At 34.5% G+C, this 19367-nt stretch overlaps 1 protein-coding gene across 1 annotated transcript in view; it reads right to left on the bottom strand.

Moving 5' to 3' along the window:
* Fcp1 (RNA polymerase II subunit A C-terminal domain phosphatase Fcp1) overlaps positions 1-19367 on the bottom strand; it is a 130523-nt gene that overhangs the window by 86650 nt on the left and 24506 nt on the right. Inside the window, exons 2-3 of the mRNA XM_090408113.1 lie at positions 18781-18864; positions 6378-6465 (exon numbers count right to left, since the gene is read on the bottom strand). Coding sequence (XP_090264239.1) covers positions 6378-6465; positions 18781-18864 — 172 coding nt within the window. The remainder of the gene's footprint in view (positions 1-6377; positions 6466-18780; positions 18865-19367) is intronic.

Genomic DNA, 19367 nt, shown 5'->3' with positions numbered 1-19367 from the left:
CCCTCCTCTTTCTCTGCCTGGAGTTTACAAAGTACCCTGTTCGTTCCTGTAAGCTGGCGTACTTTGGAAAGACAGCCAGATCAGCATCCATCTGCCTGGAGGAACACGTCTTACATCTGTAAACACAACTATGGCCATTCAGGCTTGGCGGACCATGTTTTGGACACCACCCACAGGGTATCATGGAAGAAAACCACCATGCTCCACCATAGCAAATTCAAGAAAGAGAGACTTTTCTTTGAAGCAGCAGCAACTCTCAAAAACCAACCAAATCTTAATAAATACGGTTGCATTAAGCTTCCGAAGATTTGGGAAACACTCATCACCAGAGGTCCCACCTTACATTCCAGGCCACCTACTACCACCCTTAGAGGGTGCTCCACCTAGATAGGACTTTAGTGTCACCCACGTGGTTGGGCTTAGTATTGTATCTTATTTGTGTGCATGTTACATTAATTGTTTTTGAAATCCCCGTAGATGTTCTAGTGACTAGGATGAAATATAGGAAGTATTAAATTCTATCTTAATTCTTTTTGAGTGTTGTAAAAAATCCATTAAGCCTCCAACATGATGTCCTCACAGCACTTAAGCCTCTACACACTAAAACAGCGTGTGTAAAGACAGGTGACACAAACTGTTAGTCAGGCACTAACAGTTAATCCACGAATGGCTCTAAAATAGCCGTAAAGGGATTAACGGCGGAGGGATGTAATGGCATGATAAAAGGTACAATGCCGATGAAGTTTTGATCCATGCAGAATGCCATGGTGGGCTGGATATTTCATCCACCTCAGCCGGTAGGAAGGTTAATGTATGGAATTGCAATTTTTATTGTAATCTAGTTTATTTTTATTTTTAAGTTTAGTGTTGTGAAGAATTTTGTTGATAGTATTTTTGCTGTAGCCAATTTTCGGGAAGGTATTGCTGATAACTTTTAATTCATGTTTAAGTGCTTGTTCACTGGAGCAAATCTTCAAAGCCCTGTTTTTTAGTATGTTAATGGCACCCAGTTTTTGTGTTGGGTGGTGGAAAGAGTTTATGTGTATATATTGGCAGTATGTGTAGGCTTATAGTAAACAGCGAAGGAAAGACTTCCAGAAGGAAGACGTGTGACATGACAAGTGTATCTAGAAAAGGAAATGTGTTCTGATTTTCAGTTTTAATTGAATTGTATGCATTTGTGTTGTTTGTTTGTTTAGGTGGTGGAGGAAAGCATCTAATGTCTGGCAGCCATGGAACCAGATAACTAAAACATCGTCATAGTATTTAAGCCAGACTTGGGGGGGGGGAGGCAGTTTAAAGTATAGGAATGTAAAGCACATTGCTCAAAAGCTTACATATAAAAGTTAGCAACTGGGGTGGGGGGGGGGAGGGATAATGGTGTGCCCATGGCTGTACCTTCTTTTTGCAGGTAAAAAAAATTAAGAAAAAAAAGGTTCTGCACTACACTCGTTCCTCAAGCATTCATGGTTTGTCCACGATTCACAAGCAGAATGTACCACTTCGGCCTCAGCCGATAGTTGAAGGTATTGACAGCACCAACTATCATCTAGCCAAGAAACTAGTGTCAACACTAAAGAAGTTGGTAAGTCATTTCTCCTCCTATATTAAAAACACTGGAATAACAGTTTGTCTCATTTCATATTAAAATGTATTTTCTTGACCACGAAAACTATAGAAATTACTTCTATTGGGATTTATTGATCAAGTATATTTTTGGAAACAAATATGTTATACCGACTAGTTTCACCAACTGAGGATGTTGGCATCTTCAGGGTACATAACTGATATAAGGCACTTAAAGCTAAAAACTATTACAAACTATAAATCAACCGATTCCATTATGGAATTTTTATAGAAGATCTTGAAAGTAAAATTTTATCTCAAGTAGACCCTAAACTCACAATATGATGGAGATACGTGGACGATATTTTCATCGTTTAAAACCACACAAAAAAAGAACCTGTTTGATTTTCTAAACAAAATCAACTCATTACACCATACATTACATCATCACAGGATATAATAGTACTACATGAAAAAAATTTACATCATTACTAACTTCCTATCTAGAATTTTCCTCCAAATTAGTCTGTTACTTGTCAAGACTCCAACATTATCAGATCTTATATTTCTATCATCTAAGGCACTTTGTACTGTATCAATCCACCTATATCTTGGTCTTCCTTTGGGTCATTTTTCTGCCAACCTGGCAGAGAACACCTGTTTTGCTAATCTTTCCTCACCCATTCTGTTTAAGTGACCATACCACCTGAGATTAACTCTGCTAACACATTCCTGGATGCTGACAATGTCTAGTTCTTTCCTAATATCCTCGTTTTTAATATGATATTGCCATTGATGCCATCTATTCATGCCTCTAATCTTTCTTAGGACTCTCATATCTGCGGTCTCTAGTCTTTGGTCAAGTGGTCACTTCTGACCCAGCTCTCAGATCCATAAGTTAAAACTGTTTTGAACACTGTCTTGTATACAGCTAATTTAGTGTTCCAATTAATTTCTCTCTTATTCCATATGAATTTATTCAATTGACTTCCCACCATACCAGCTTTGCTGATTCTGTTATCTATTTCTATATTTAATTTACCATCTTCAGTAAAAATCGTGCCTGAGTAGCTGAAATGTTTTACATGCTCCACAGGTTCTCCATTCACAACACAGTTGACATTTTCAATGATTCTGCCTATTTTCATTGTCTTTTTATTGCTGACCTTCATACCATATCTATTACAACAGTTATTCAATTTAGTCAGAGAATCTTGCAGCGGATTTATTTAGAAGTATAACATCATCCGCATAAAGCAAAGAGCTGACATTAACATCTCCAATTTTGATATCATGTTTAATACCACTTTCCTTCATAATGTGATCCATAAAGATAATGAATAACAGAGGGGATAATGTACATCCTTGTCTCACACCAGATTTAACATTAAACCATCTTCCTGTACTTCCTTCAATTCTAACTGCTGACTTACAACTCAAATAAAGACTAAGTATTGCTTGATATAATGCCCCATTAACACCATATAACTGTAGTGTATTGAATAGCTCCTTGTCATATACCTTTTCCAAATCGGCAAAACTTAAATACAGATCTTTGTTATATTCCCATGCTTTCTCGACTATTTGTCATCAAGTGAAGATATGATTCTGACAGTCTCTATTTGGCCTGAATCCTGCTTGTTCTTCACCAAGCTTTTCTTCCACAATTCTTCTCAACCATTTCTCAAGTATACTTGCATAGATCTTGCCAGGAACACTCAGTAGGGAAATACCTCTATAATTCTCACATTCAGTTTTATTTCCCTTTTTATATATGGGTACTATGAGAGCTCTACTCCAATCATCGGGAATTCATCCCTCTGTCGAAGCTTTCTGAACTATGCAGTGCAGCCACTGTAAGACTCTTATACCACCATACTTCAGCATTTCTGGTCGAATATCATTTACTACTGCTGCCTTTCCACATTTCAAGCCTTTGATGGCTTTTTCTACTTCAAGTATGGATATATATTCCTGACTGCATGCCTGGTCAGTGTTTTTTACCACTGTGCTGTCATCACTGCTTGTTACATTTAGCAGTTTTTCAAAGTAATTACTCCATACTTCAAGGATATCTTTTTCTCCTGTTTTCATGTCACCTTTATCATCTCTAACTCCTTTTACAGCACTCTTTCCTCCATTCCTAAGCTTCTTCAACAACCTCCAGAATATTTTGCCACCTTCTTGATATTTATTTTCTATATTCTTGCCAAAGTCCTCCCATGACTTTTGTTTAGCTAGTTTTACACAGTGTTTAGCATTCTTGCATTTGTCTCTGTATTCTCTAAGAGCACAAGCTGACTTATTTGCCAGGAACTTTTGATATGCTTTCTTCTTTTCCTTCACTGCCTCTTTATCTTCCTGTGTCCACCATGGAGTTCTAATTTTTCTATCCTTGCAGACAACTTCACCACATGCCTCTCTAGCTGAATCAATCAGGGTTTTCTTCAAGGCTTGCCACTGAATCTCCAAGGTTTGGTTCCTGTTCTCAAACTCTTTCATTTTTCCTTCAATAATCTTTGTGTATTTTAGTCTACAGTTCACATCTGAGAGCTGCTCAACTTTTATTCACTTTAAAACTTTCTTACATGTCATTCTTTTCAATATGAAATTCAATTTTATCCTGCTCAAGACTAAATAGTGATCACTTCCAATTTCAAATCCTCTGTACACTCTGGTGTCCTGCACCAGGGAGAAAACATCACTATCAACAATAACATAGTCAATGAGACTTTTCTTATTCCTAGTCTCTTCTCTCCATGTGAATTTGTGCACATTTTTATGTTGGAACATGGTGTTTGTAATAACCAGTCCATGTCCTGAGCAGAAATCCAACAGGTATTTGCCATTATTATTAGCTTTGCTCTTTAATCCAAATTTTCCCAAAATATTTTTGTATGTCTCACAATCACTTCCTACTCTGCTATTTAGATCCCCAACAAGGACCAACTTTCCCATTTTCATTGTGTCAGTAGCTTTCTCTAGAGCCTCAAAAAATTCCTCCACGTCTACCTTAGTAGAACCTCCTGTGGGACCATAGGCACAAATAAGTCTCATTGTCCAGTTTCCCCATTCTGATATTTGCCAAAATCACTCTACTTGACACTGTCTGCCATTCAAGAAGATGAGCCTCGTATTCTGTGTTGAATACTATGGCTACTCCTTCTTTTCCTTGATTGTCATTGTCTGAATATAACATTTTGTATTTATTGCTCAGAAAGATCTCACCAGTTTTTGTCTTTTTTTGTTTCAGTCACCCCTATTATGTCGATCTGGTACTTATCTAATTCCTCCACTAACTCCATTTCTTTGCCATTCAGGCTTCTTACATTGATAGTACTGATCTTTAACTCTGGTGATGTTGAGTTGGGGTGTGTTTTCAGATTTGTTTCAGTAGCTGGCTTCTCGCTGTTCGCCCTGGTTCCCTAGCGAAAACAACAGGGGCCTTGTTTAACCGGGCGACGCCCCAGCCGGCATGAAATTTTGTCATGTTGTACCATCATTTTGTATTTTGGTTTTGCAAATAGGAATACAATTTGGTCGGCTAAATCCCAAATTGCCGAGATTAATAATAATGTTAACTTAATTATGTAGTGCTGTAATAGTAGCCTGTACACCCTCAAGACGTGTATAGACTACTATGACAATAGGAATTTGATGATGGATAAATATTTCTCATTTTTATTCTCATAATCATAATCAGTGACTCAGATCAGCGACTGTAATTGAAAAGGAATTTTGTGGAGAATTTGTTCTCAACAAAATTAACACAGTCACTGATCGATGTTTGCCAGTGTTTTCCTAGTGTGATGGCTGTACATACATATGAAATATGCATACAATCGAATGAAAGAGTACCATAAATAGTTCTTTAAATCTGAGTGTGCAGAAGAATTAAGGTATTAGTTTTGATAAATAATCACCCTAAGTTATGGAGAGATAGTGTAATAATATTAATACGAAGTAATCAACCATCCAGTAATTTAGTACTGTATCAATGTTAGAGTAACCTTTTGAGAATCCTCAGCTGCAATATTATATGGTTAAGAATTGCTTTATTAAATATTATTCTGCAAAAAGAGTAAATTGGAGAAAAGATATTTCACTTTCAGATGGTGTTGATTAGGAATGTTTCAGGATAGCATAAATTGCAATTGCATTCCATGAAACTTGAAGATATTTAATAATGAAAGTTTTCTTCTTAATAACTTAACATATTTTTCAATATGGCAATTAAGACTAAAAGTCGTTTTAGAAACTTTTCAGTTTCTAAAATGACTCCCTTCCCTCCATAAGCTAGACTCCACATTGATTTGCTAAGGCACTGAAATTTCTTAAGTGTGATTATGTCTAAAAGAAATTTGTTTATGTAAAACTACCAACTAAAATCTTTGCTTGGAACATTTACTGATTAGTCACTAAGAAAAAAAATGTATATTATTAAAATTATGGTTGTGTGAATAAATATGATAAATATTTATCCATCATCATCAATTTCCCGATGTCATAGTAGTCTGTGGAGGTGACATCAGGAAATTGATGATGATGATGATGATGGATAAATATTTATCATATTTAGACCTCTCATAGTAAGTATTAAAGGGAAATGAAACTGAATGTGAGAATTACAGGGGAATTTCCCTACTTAGTAATAGTTAATAATCGACGGTTAGTAATAATGTAATCTTTTCATGTAATACTATCATAGTGTTCTGTACATATCAGGAATTTGAAGATGAGTTTATTATTACTACTTTTAGAGTGTGATAAATAATGAAACTGGATTAAACTGCATTCAATTTATTTCTTACCTCATGACTAACCCTTAGCTCTGGAACACTATGTACCATACTTATTGATGTTGATGCAACAATTCGCGCATGATTTGCACTGTCTAATCTGAAAGAAAAAAGAATAATGTGAGTACATAAAAAATAAGAATATTTATGATTATTCTGCTTAGTCTCAAGCCATGTAGAATAGTCAAAGATTTATTATGATTTTTTTCTTCTTATGCCAAAAATAAGTCGGTCCAAAAATTGTTGTTACAAGTGAGCAGAGTAAGGATACTGATCAAGACAGATTACGAAAACTAATATTTTTACTATTATTTATTGTTATTTCGTGACACTTCCAAGGAGCCCAAAGACTCATCGTTATAGAGTAGAGAGAACCTACTCTATAACTCTCTGTCTCCACCACTTCCAAACATCTCCATCATCCACACCAACAACATCTACTGCCCACCAACACCACTAGTATTTTTTGTCTGTAAATTGCGTGTGTCTTGAAGGTCGATTTGTCTGTATATGAAATGAAAAACCCTGCTACCTCCATATGAGATCTGCTAACTTACCTTCAATTGAAAAAACCCATATAAAGATTCCTCCCGTCACAATGAGAATTGAACTTAGGCCTTTTCCAATCGAAGGGCGCAATGTACTGTTGTTCTTCCAATCGCACTATGGATGCACTCAAAGTTGAAAACACTACTTTTTCCGGCACACTGGGAATTGAATCCGGGCTTCCTGGGTGAGAGCCAAATATCCTAACCAACAGATCATGCTGGAACACTGTTTTCCAAAAAACAGAATGAGAAAAATGAAGTTAAGGAAATGGATGCCATATTGTTAATGACAGCAGATGATTTAAGGCCATTTGAAGTAGAGAAGCAATATGAATATAGTGACAAGGGCTCTGATGGTATTTTATGTGCATACAAAGGTGCGACAGTTAAATTCAGAGAATGGTTTTGTACTATTATGCATATGGTGAGTCAGGCAGAAAAATATGACTGACTATATATGTTTGAAGATATCTATGCTACTGTTTTGAGACATATCAAAACAACAATCAAGCCAGTAGTTGATAAGCTGAGGGAGAGTTTGCATATGTATGTTTGTTGCTTCACCAAAAAAAATGAGTAATGAGTGAATGGAATTTAATTAATATCAAGTTTTGCAAATTTGGAAAAAAGTGCAAGTGAAACTCATGTTAAGAGTGGTTAATAGTGATCAGGCACCATAAAAAAAGTAGTATATCTGAGTGGCATAAGAGGCATGAAGATGGGCATCTTCCTGTCCATCTTTCACCTCTTATGCAAGAGACTAGAAAAGAACTGGGTGACTACAAACTCATTCAATATGTGAAAACATGGAAAGAGTGTGCAATTAGTTGGTTTGACACATGATTAAGTGTTTGGTTAATAGTGGAAGAATTAAATTTCGAGAGAAACAGTGAAGAAGCTTTGACAAACAATTTGGGAATGAGAAAAATTTCTGTAAAGATGGTTCTGCAAATTTTGAGTGAAGATCAAAAGCATGATGTTTGTTCTTTCTTCATAGTTGGCTGTTTTTGATAGTTATTATTGGTGATGAAACCTGGTGCTTTCAGTATGATCCTGAAACAAAATGGTAAAGCATGCAATGGAAAACATCATCTTCAACAAGACTGAAAATAACATGAATGTTATTACTGAAGATCAAGACAATACTTTTATTGTTTTGTTTTTAGTTTTTAATCATAAAGGCATAGTTTACTTCAAATTCATTAAACAAGGAAAAACAGTGAACCAACATTGTTATTCAGAAGTGCTGGCAAGATTATGTGAAGCCATTCATAAGAAGAGACCAGAACTTTGGCTGAACAAATGGATCATCTGTCATGACAATGTCCATACATATAATGCAATAGCAAATTTCTGGTTATAAAATCAATTGCAAAATTGGACCACCTCTATATTCACCAGATCCTGTCTGTTGAGAATTTGGATTGTTTCCAAAACGAAAGAATGCCTTGAAAAGAAGCAGATTTTCCAAATCCAACATCACATGGTGATAGTAATAAAAGCATTTCAGAAGATGAGTTCCAGAAATGTTTTGAAAAATGTCAACATTTTCTAAGTGCACTGCTGCACAAGGGGATTACTTCTGAAGTAATAGCTACTAGTCAACTGGTAAGCAAATATAGTTTTTATTGTGTGCATTTTAGGAACTCACGCACAAGATTACAGTTTTAAGTTACAATGAAACCAACTCCCCCCCCATGGTATTTATCCTGGTTGATACCAGGCTGAAGTCACCTATTTCCTATCTCTTATACCAATCTGAAGGTAAGGTTACAGGATCTACAGTGCATTTAATACACTGTAGATCCATGCATGATACATAAAGTAATGTTGAAAATAAAGTGTTTGCACTTAAACTAATTTTTATAACAATTTCTCCAACACTTTTTTTGCAGAATTAATCATTGATAGACACTAGCATTTTATATATGAAATTCTATATTAAAAGTAATAAAAAATGCTTTTAATATTATAATATTGATATGATAAAAAATATACCATGAGTCCTTCAATCAACACTTTTTATATTAGTAACATATTAACCACATTCTAATTGCATATCAAAAATTTATCTTTATATGATATTTGAAATTCTTTTGTAACTTCCTGTAATGTCTATGATGCTAGATGAGCAAAAGAAAGCAGATGGATCTTAGTCACCAACTACAGCAACATTTTTTTCTAGACACTTTTTAAACTACTTCCTTAGTCAGTCAATCTTTAGCACAGGTATTATGGTTTCTGACTTCCAAACTCAGCAAAAGTGATCATAGAACACACAAAACTCCTAATCCAAGTAATATACTGGGATTAGGAATATGAGATGGTGTAAGTTGTCTGTCTATTCTCACAGGGAAGACAACTGCCACAATCTGTCTATCCACAGTGGCTTAGAAAATGTCTCTACCTTAGTTATCACTGAAGATGACTATTAGACATTACAATAAATAATAATAAAATATAATAATAATAAATAGACATTAGAAAATTTATTTGTTTTATAATTTTTTATACAAACAGCTGACATTTCTGTTTGCAGTTTTCTTTCTGGCCTCCTGTGATGAGTTCTGGAACTCTGTAGGAATGCTAAGTAATAATAATGTCTTTATCTTACATTTCATGATGATGAAAAATCCATTGCACTGATGTGATGACAATAGTGTCTGTGCTGGAATGCTTTTAATATTCATTTTACATAATGTGAAAATAAAATACCATTAAATATGATATCAAAATTGGAGGTGTTAATCTCAGCTCTTTGCAGATGATGTTATACTTCTGAATAAATCTGTTACAAGTCTGCAAGATTCTCTGACTAAATTGAACAACTGTTGTAATAGATATGGTATGAAGGTCAACATTAAAAAGACAAAGACAATGAAAATAGACAGAAACATTGAAAATATCAACTGCACTGTGAATGGAGACCTTATAGAATAAGTAAAACATTTCAGCTACTTAGGCACGATTTTTAGTGAAGATGGTAAGTTAAATATAGAAATAGACAACAGAATCAACAAAGCTGGAATGGTAGGAAGTCAACTGAATAAATTTATATGGAATAAGAGAGAAATTAGCCAAAACACTAAATTAGTTGTGTACAAGACAGTGTTTAAACCAATTTTAACGTATGGATCTGAGAGCTTGGTTAGAAGTAAAACACTTGAACAAAGACTAGAGACTGCAGATATGAGTGTCCTGAGAAAGATTAGGGCATGAAAAGATGGCATCAATGGCAATATCATATTAAAAACAAGGATATTAGGAAAGAACTTGATATTGTCAGCATCCACTGTATTTTACTGTATCATTATATAATGATACAGTAAAAAGTGCCTTAGAAGACAGAAATATAAGACCTGATAATATTGGAGTCTTGACATTTAGCAGACTGAATTGGAGGAAAATTGTAGATAGGAAGTTAGTAATGATGTAAATTTTTAATGTAGCACTATCATATCCTGTACACCAATTGAGGGTATATATCAGAAGTTTGATGATAATGATGAAAATTAAATATTCATATTATGCAAGTAAAGAAATGATCACAGACAATCATTTAAAAAAGTGCATTTTATAAATGCATTCTTGTATACGGACATTAATCATAGTTGAACCAAGAACCGTTTTGGGTTCTAGGTCTTTGTCTCACCCAGAAAAGGTTGTGAGCTTATAGTACATTACCAAGGCTGGACCAAGGATTACTTTAATTTATTTTTTCTAATGTCATCAATTCATATTTTACATAATCTGGAAATTCCACTGTAGAGATTATACACTTAATATTTTTCATGCTACTTCAGGCCTCTAATGTAATGTTATTACATACTTTAGAGCCTGTGTGGGAGGCAAATATCACTATGTAATGATATTTGTCTCCCACCTAAAGGTAATCGCAAATATTTGTCTATGATAGTATCTGAACCTGTCAGTTGGAGAGCAGATAACAGGCCTATCCAGACTGGCCTATGTACTACAGATGTAATTTCATTTTTCAAGATTTTGTCATTAAAATAATCCAATTATAAATTTAAACAGTGGTTCTAAATACCAAATTGTATTCAATTTCATCAAGTCAGGAAAGAGTTATCATCAACCCCCTTCTGAACTGTTTGACATAGAAACAGTCCAATTATAGCAAAAAAATCGAATTGTTTTGCTTATGCAAATGGAATTATAACTGTGTGGAGGAAATCACATCTTGAACCCATATGTGAACAAGAAATTACTGCACTAAACATACCACAGAACAAAAAATAAAACACAACTTTTAATTGCTAATATTTCCATAATTTTTGTGAGAATTATCATGTCTGCTAAAAAATAACATTATTCAAAGAACTCTATCAAGTAGTAGTAAAAATCTGACAAGTGAGTATAAAGGTTAACATGTTTATTAAACTTCAATCTGTTTTTGGCTTATGTACCCCAGTTATATAATTTTTGCCACTAGAGATGATCTGAATGAAATCAAAGTTAAAATGATGTGACACATTTTGAAAGATTCTAAATACTACATTTCATTAAATTCTGCTCAGCTAGTACAGAACCAAGGCTTGACAAATTATGCAAAATCATTACTTGATATGAGTAGGAGAGGAGGAACAAAAATGTCCCTCCCATTGCTTGAATGATATGTCCCAATAAGCCAATACAAGATCCGTAAAGTGATTAGTGGCAGTGTTGCATCATTTTTTAGAGAACATTTCCTTTGCATGAGAGCCATTCCAAGATAAATAACAAAAACAGGAAAGACAGTAAAAACAACAATGATTCTTTCTTGGAAGATATAATTTGTTACTACATTGGCTCTTTATATTATGCATTATGCATATTTTTCTGTATTTTCTTGAAATTTAAAAAAAAATATTTTTGTTTAGAAAGTTTTTTTAAAATTAAATAAAAAAGTATAATATTGGGACTAATTTGAAGCAACTCATCAGCCAGAAAAATCTACTCACCACAGGTGTGTGTATTTGTCGAGTCCTGAGAATTACTAATATCAACTAACTGTTCTGCACAATTCTTTCCATAAAAATCACGGAAACCAAAATTGAAACACATCTGTACCAAAATTTAAAATATCATCTTTACTGTATTCTCAAAACAAGAGATGTACAACCCAATCTCAACAAGAGTTATCCTGAAACCAATGCAGTGAAAAGTGACAAATGATTCAATTAAAACAAAAACTGAAATTGCCAAATAAATTTTTCTAAGGTTTACAAATAACAGAGCAAAATTAGGGACCAACAAGTCCAATCACAAGCATAAAAGATAAAGTGCACCTAATAACACTAATACGTTCCTGTTGAGCAGTGTTTAGCACATTTATTGCACCCATGGGACTTCTCATTACCATTTGGGCGCCACTTACGCATCGGGCAGGCGGGCTCACTGACAAAAAAATTTATATAGCAAGTTAGTGGCAACTCTTTTGGTTGAATTTTATTTGAAGTTACCATTTGTGATCTGTCTTAATGACATAAAAAATTTCAAATGCAAGTGAACAAACATTTATTTCAAGTAATTAAAAATTTGGACAAATGTCAGGACAAATATTTTTTTTTTAGTGAGATACTGTGTTTGGCAGTCTATGCATCAGTTTCTGTGGGAGGGGATGTGTTTCATAAGGTAGTGTCATTTTTATTCCAGTTGTCTCTAATTGTATTATTTGTTGACAAATATATTACACAGACTGCAAATGTCTGTACCTTATTCAGCGATACAATAAAACTAATAGTTTTTCTTGTGCCTGCAGTACAGTAGTCGTTAGGGAGGGCATGTTGTTCACTATAGGAGAGCTGCTTTTATTGTTTGGATAGTATACATGTAGGGAGTAAAAATTTATCTATTCTTAACTGAAAATGAATCCTTCTATATTCTAGTGATGAGTTTCCTGGCTACTGTCAAAAAGAAAAAAAAAAAAAAAAAAAAACGCATCTAATGAAGTTTGAATTTTTGAAGATGTAGTGAATAATTCAGGTGATGATTTCAATGGGGAATTGTATTTACAGAGCGGTTCCTCATCTGATGAGGAAGATATTTCAAAGTAAAATTTCTGAGATTTCAGTTTGAAATGAATGGAATCCAGTAAGTAACATGGCAGTATCAGTTCAGAAGTACAGTAGAGAAGATAAGCTACTTTTACCACTTAATGCAGAAAATCCATCTGCAGTATATTCTGTGTTTCTAAATGATGACCTAATGGAATTTATGGTAAGAGATACTAATAGATATGCAGATCAGTGCTTTCTACATGTGAATTCCAAGAATTAAACTTATTAAGAACAAAATTATTTATGTATATATTATACTACTATGTAAAAAAACACTGATCATTAGTAAATAAAAGAATTGTCAGAAAATGAAGTGAAATATTTCTTTCTTTTTTTATATATACACACAACAAGCACAATAAATTGTATAAGATGATTTGCTCCTCCATCAACCCACGTGTATTCCTGCCACACCCACATGAATCGCCTGATCAGCATTATTAGAGCATAGGATAAGCCCCTCCCAATAGTTATTTACTGAGTTGGCAATGTAAACAGTCACTGTTTCTTATTGGTTAGCAATTTATATTTCGCAAACAAATCTCTTTCCATCTATTCATGCTTTTTTTTTTAAATTCTGCTTATCATAAATTATAAATGCAAATATGAAAGTCTAGAGTTTATAGGATCATGTATTCTTCACTCTACCCCTAGATACTTAATAACACAAGCACACATATAATATCACAGATGGAAATTATTCAAAATCCATTTTACAATATTGAATGTATTTTTATTCATGCCCATTCTTTCTCTTCTTTATTTGCTAATAATCAAATTATTTCATTCTCTTTAATTATTGTTTTTTTTTAATATATTCTGAAAAGAACGTTCCTTTCACCCTCCTCCCCCCACTATGAGGGATTAGTTACAATCGAAGAAACCATCATGAAAATGGTGCATCCGATGACACGCAGAACAAAATTGCCAGTAATTCCGCTCACTTCGCTAGATGGTTAAGTTTGCGACGAGAGAGCTACAATCATCACCCCAATGTGAATGTACTTATAAAGAATTCATTGGGTTGATTGGTAATTTCTGTTAATCTGTATTGTGGAAATAATGAATACCAATATCTGTGAACATAAAAGGTAATTATCATCATGCATTTATTGAAATTCTTTTATTGTTTGGTGTTAGCCCTTGGTATCAAGCTTTTGTTAAGTGCTCCTGATACCCCCTCCCCCACCCAAGACATTTATGGTTTTTAAAGTAAAATATGCATATATATCCCACAAACAGTCCAAGTGAAAATAAAAGATGTACAACCCAATCTCAACAAGGCATATCCTGAAACCAATGCACTGAAAAGTGATAGCAATAATACCTTCCATCTGCTAGCCAAATGCAATCATCACACAAGATCAGATTTCTCTCTACCTCTCTGGACTAATATTTATCTCCAGCCTTGGCATAAACACATCACATCAATAGTATCCTGCCTTTAAAATCTTAGGCATTCTTCTATGCTCAAGACTATTTTTTTGCTTATCTAGCTAACTTACAAATCCCAAATCTGTCCATCCTTAAATATTTTTGATGCTGCCTAGAAGAGAGTGACTTGAGTGATGGATGACTCCCTCAGATCTGTGTCTTTTCTGCAGGTACTTCCATGGATATTGCTCTACTGAAATGGCATTCATCATTCTTCCACTTTCTGATAGGACTAATGAAACATAACAGCTGCTCAACATCCCTTTTCAGTCCTACTGCAAACACAATGAACCTGCTTCTCTCTCTCTCTCTCTTTTATTCCATCTTCCTTTGGAACAGACTGTTATGAAGAGTTTCTCAGCAACTACTGTCTTCAATTCTTCAAGAAAAATGAATTTATTCCACATGTGGCATTAACATGCTATATGTTCTTCTACTTCTCATGTAATGAAATTGATAATAAAATAAAAATGGCCTTTTTTATTATTCCACATATGCTCATTACAAAACACTTTGTATTCATTGATTTTCCAATGGGAAAAGATGAATCAAATGCCATCAACAAAACAAAAAATTCATGGCACAGAACATCCCTTTTTCTGCTTGTTTCTGAAGATAATGTCAAAGCAATTGCTTCCATAGTAGATTCCAGGAATCATTCTTTAATTTTTCGTTCTTTTCCATCACGATAATATTTTTTTAAACTTTTCATAGCATACAATAAAAAAAAAGATAAATAAAGCTGTTGCCTAATGATTCACTGCTCAATTTTCCTTTATTCTCTATTTATGTCATTCGTTTCTTAATTCTCTATTTAGTGGTTCTCAATGATCTCCAGTTAAAAGCCATAGCCTACTAACTGATTATTAATAGCAGCCAGATATATATACCTCACAAGAATAAGCTGGCAAGTCTTTAAACACAAAAAATTTTTCTTAACATAATCTCCTTCCTCTTTCAATTCATTTTCTCCACTGTGGAACAAGTTTTCAAAGCTGTCATAGTAAAAATTCAGATTGTTTTCATAACTATTTTTTTATATCTGCTTTGACCTGTTCATCATTTAAAGATTCCTTTGATATATGTCTAGCCACTGAATCAGAGAAACTTTTATGCAGATGTAAGTAAATGTCGCTTATGCAACATATATGCAAAATACTTGGTAAATGTGCATCATCACATTTTCTAAGCAACTATTTAAGAATGCTGCAGGTCCATAATTGTAAATAGTGTTGACCACAATGGAAAAAAACAAAGGAACTTTTGGAGTTCCATAAAGGGCTTATTGTGGATACCTGTTGGGCTAGAGCCATGATTTTGAAAATAGCAGAGCTGACTGGTTTCTCAAAAGGTGCAATATCCCATCTGTTTAATCAGTGGAAAAATAACCCACTTGTTTGTCTAAGAGGCATAACTGTGGTCGTAAAACAGTCTGTCAGGAATGAGACTGCCATTGCTTGTATGGACAAACAGAACTTCCTGTGTGCAGCAACTGATTGAAGCATTTAATGAAGGATGTTCCCAATCCATATCTCACTGAACTATGTGCAGGATATTGAAGAGGATCAGTATTGGCAGTTGCAAGCCTATACATGACATACCGGACACTGGGAAAAAAAAAGTAATGTAATCCAACAAGTCACAGTACACTATGTTCTATACCGACAGTAGGCAAAGAGTTTGGTGGAAGCACCATTAAGTAATGAACCCAGCTTGCCTTCTAAACATCACTCAAGATTCTGGGGATGGTGTCATAGTGTGGGGCATGTTCAGCTGATATGAAACCGAGTCCTCTGATATTGCTGGAAGGTTGGGTAGCCTCCAAGGAAATTCTGAACATTGTTGCATGAACGTTTCAATGCTACTGTATATCATGCAAGACTTGTTCAGCAGTGATTCAGCAAGCATGACAGCAAATTCCACCATCTTTCCTGAACACCACAAAGCCCAGATCTGAACCCCATTGAGAATGTATAGGACATGTTAAAAAAGCAGATTTGGGAGCAAAGTCCTTTTCAGTCAAATCTGAGCCAGTTAAAGAACTGTTCGGTGAATGTCTGGTATGTCGATGTAGATGCAATCTAACACATTGTGGAATCTATGCCAAACCACACGTGCTGTAATTCAGGCTAAAGGAGGTCCAACAGGGTATTAAATAAATGTTTCTAATTCAGTGGCTGGTATGTATGTATAAGGGCATGAAGTTAATGTCTTGAGTATAAAAGGATACTATGTTTGTTTGGCTGGCCAAGTGGTTAGTGTATCCACTCTCCAGCCAAGAGGCTGTGGGTTCAAATCCCGCCTAGGCATGGATATTTGTGATCATCTTCCACCTTCATACATTCATTCATCCAAGTATACATATTCTCTCACAAGATGGACTGGGTCACTATGGGAGAAGTAGACCCAATCTTCCTGCAATGGGAGAGGCGACTTCACTCTGTAGTGGATTGAAAAGACAGGCTGATCATCATCATCATGTTTGTTTGACAGATGTGTTATATTTGTACCATGAAAGTTAGAAGTGTAAGCCAGACTTGCCTGATCTTGCTTGGAGAACACTAAGAATTATGAAAAACATGGGAAGCAAAGCAAAATCTTTATTGTGAGAAAGAATATAGGTCGTTTGATAGCATTAACAAGGTTGTTGCTCTTTCCTCTCACCTCAACTGGAGAATAGCAATATCAGTGGTTATGGAAGATTTTGAAGTTTGTCATATAAAGAGATGGCAGTTGAATAATTCCATTCCATAATTATCGAAGCTTTAACTACAGATTTCTTATTATATTATTTATTTTTATTATTTTCAGGAATCCTCGTAAAAGTGATGACTTTGCTGCGAAGCAATATACAGGCGGTCCCCGGGTTATGGACGACCCGACTTACGAATGGGCTCCCAAGGCTCCCCATAAGGATAACTAATAATTCGGGAACTAGTTTCTTTCGTGCATGTAAACAAATCCGCACTTCACCATATTATTAAAGCAGCTCTTCCTGTTATTTGGAGGTCAAATTTAAGGACCTGGGTCACACTTGTCATGTTTGAAGACTGGTTCATGAACTGTTTTATTCCTGCTATGGAACATTATTGCTTGGAAAAGAAAATTCCCTTTAAAATTCTGCTTGTGCTGGATAATGCTCCTGGACATCCAACATCTTTAGATGACCTTCACCATAATGTAAAGGTCATATTTTTACCACCCAACACTACATCGTTACTACAGTCAGTGGACCAAGGAGTCAGTTCTGCATTTAAGGCTTATTACTTAACAACGTACACTCCTGTAAGCAGTCAGGGTGACTACAGAAGTTGATGTGATTTCCTTGAGAGTTCTGGAAGAATTATAAGATTCATGATGCCATCAAAAACATTGCTATGGGAGGAAGTGAAGCAATCAACAATTAAAGGGGTGTAGAACAAACTGTGCCCTCGATTCCGTGATGATTTTCATAGCTTCACATAAGACATCGCTGAAGCCAGAAAAGCTGTGGTGGATAATGGCAATGCACTGCAATTGGATATCAATGAAAATGCCTTACTAGAGTCCCATTCACAAGAATTAACCAATGAAGACCTTATGGAGATAGAAAAGCAGCTGATAGAAACACAAGAACACTAAGAATAAGAAGATCCTGAGCCAAGAAAGTTTACGACAAAAGAATTTGCTGAAGCCTTTTATCTCATTGAAGCAGGATTTGCTAAGCATGAGGAGCAAGATCCTAATATTGAGCAGTTTACAAAGGTTTACCGTGCAGTTAGTGAGAACATTAACTGCTACAAGGCCATTTATAATTAAAAAAAAAAAGAAATACCTTTCTCAAGAAATCGACTTCAGTGGTAAGTTCCCCTCCTCCAGCAACAGAATCAAATCCTGATTCTCCAGTATCATCTTAATCATCATGTTCCGATTAATGTAAGCCAACTTTCTTGCCTCAAAAATGCCCCTTCCAATAAGCAAGATATTGATGCAACATCAGCAGAGTATTAACCTTTAATATTCGTTTTTGAAATTTCTCCTATCTAAACTTTTTGTATGAGTTCGTTTTTATGTTCTGTTTGTTTGAATTAAAAGAAAGAGCACAATAGTTTCTGTAACTTATTATTATTTCATTGTATTATTATTGCCACGTATGAGCCATTATAGTATTATTATTACTGTATAGGCATTGTTCATCGGGAATCTGAGTTACATACAAATCTGACTTAAAGACGTTCTCAGGAATATATCTCATTCGTAACCCGGGGACTACCTGTATATGTTATATGTTGATTATTTACAGTGTATAGAAGAATTACTTTTGTAGAAAAAAATAATTATCTACAAAAATAATTTTCATTTCTAAATGATAAATCACAATAACACAATACCTACCGTCTTAGGTCCGCACCACATTCTGCACAAAGATCTTTGATTACTGTTGAGTGAGTGCATATCTGTAGACGAAACAAAACTGTTCTGTAAATAAAAATAAATTTTGGTCATTAAATATTATCCCACTAATAGAGTATAATTCTGAGTGGTAATAAGAGTAAATTTAAAGAATACATCACCGCTTAAAGATTTATTGTAGTGGAATTTGATAGTAGGACTCTAATTATACTGTAGGTGATTTTAAAAACATAAAACAATAACATATCTAATGATTTTCACATAATTTGGTGAATTTCAAAAAGATTAAAAAAGAACTATAATAATAATAATAAAGGATGTTTTATCCCCTTATTTTTGAAGAGTAACTATATGAAAATTTATTTGGTCATGGAATCCAGAATACAATTATTAATGAAAACAAAAAGAATTATAGTGTACTTATTAAAGTTCCAAAAAGAAAACCACATTTTATAACACTGCTACTCACAAAGAAGTGGTTTGGAATCTTATAGCATTAAGCACCATGGGCGTGCAAAGAAAAACAGTGATCTGGAGACCAAATATGGTCTTTTCTCCCATACCTCAAA

The sequence above is a fragment of the Typopeltis vanoorti genome, chromosome 18 (assembly GCF_054136105.1).
Source record: "Typopeltis vanoorti isolate ZY-2024b chromosome 18, IOZ_Tvanoo_1.0, whole genome shotgun sequence".
Classification (NCBI taxonomy): Eukaryota; Metazoa; Arthropoda; class Arachnida; order Uropygi; family Thelyphonidae; genus Typopeltis; species Typopeltis vanoorti.
The sequence above is the reverse complement of the archived record's forward strand: the minus strand, read 5'-3'. Positions and strand labels throughout refer to the sequence as shown.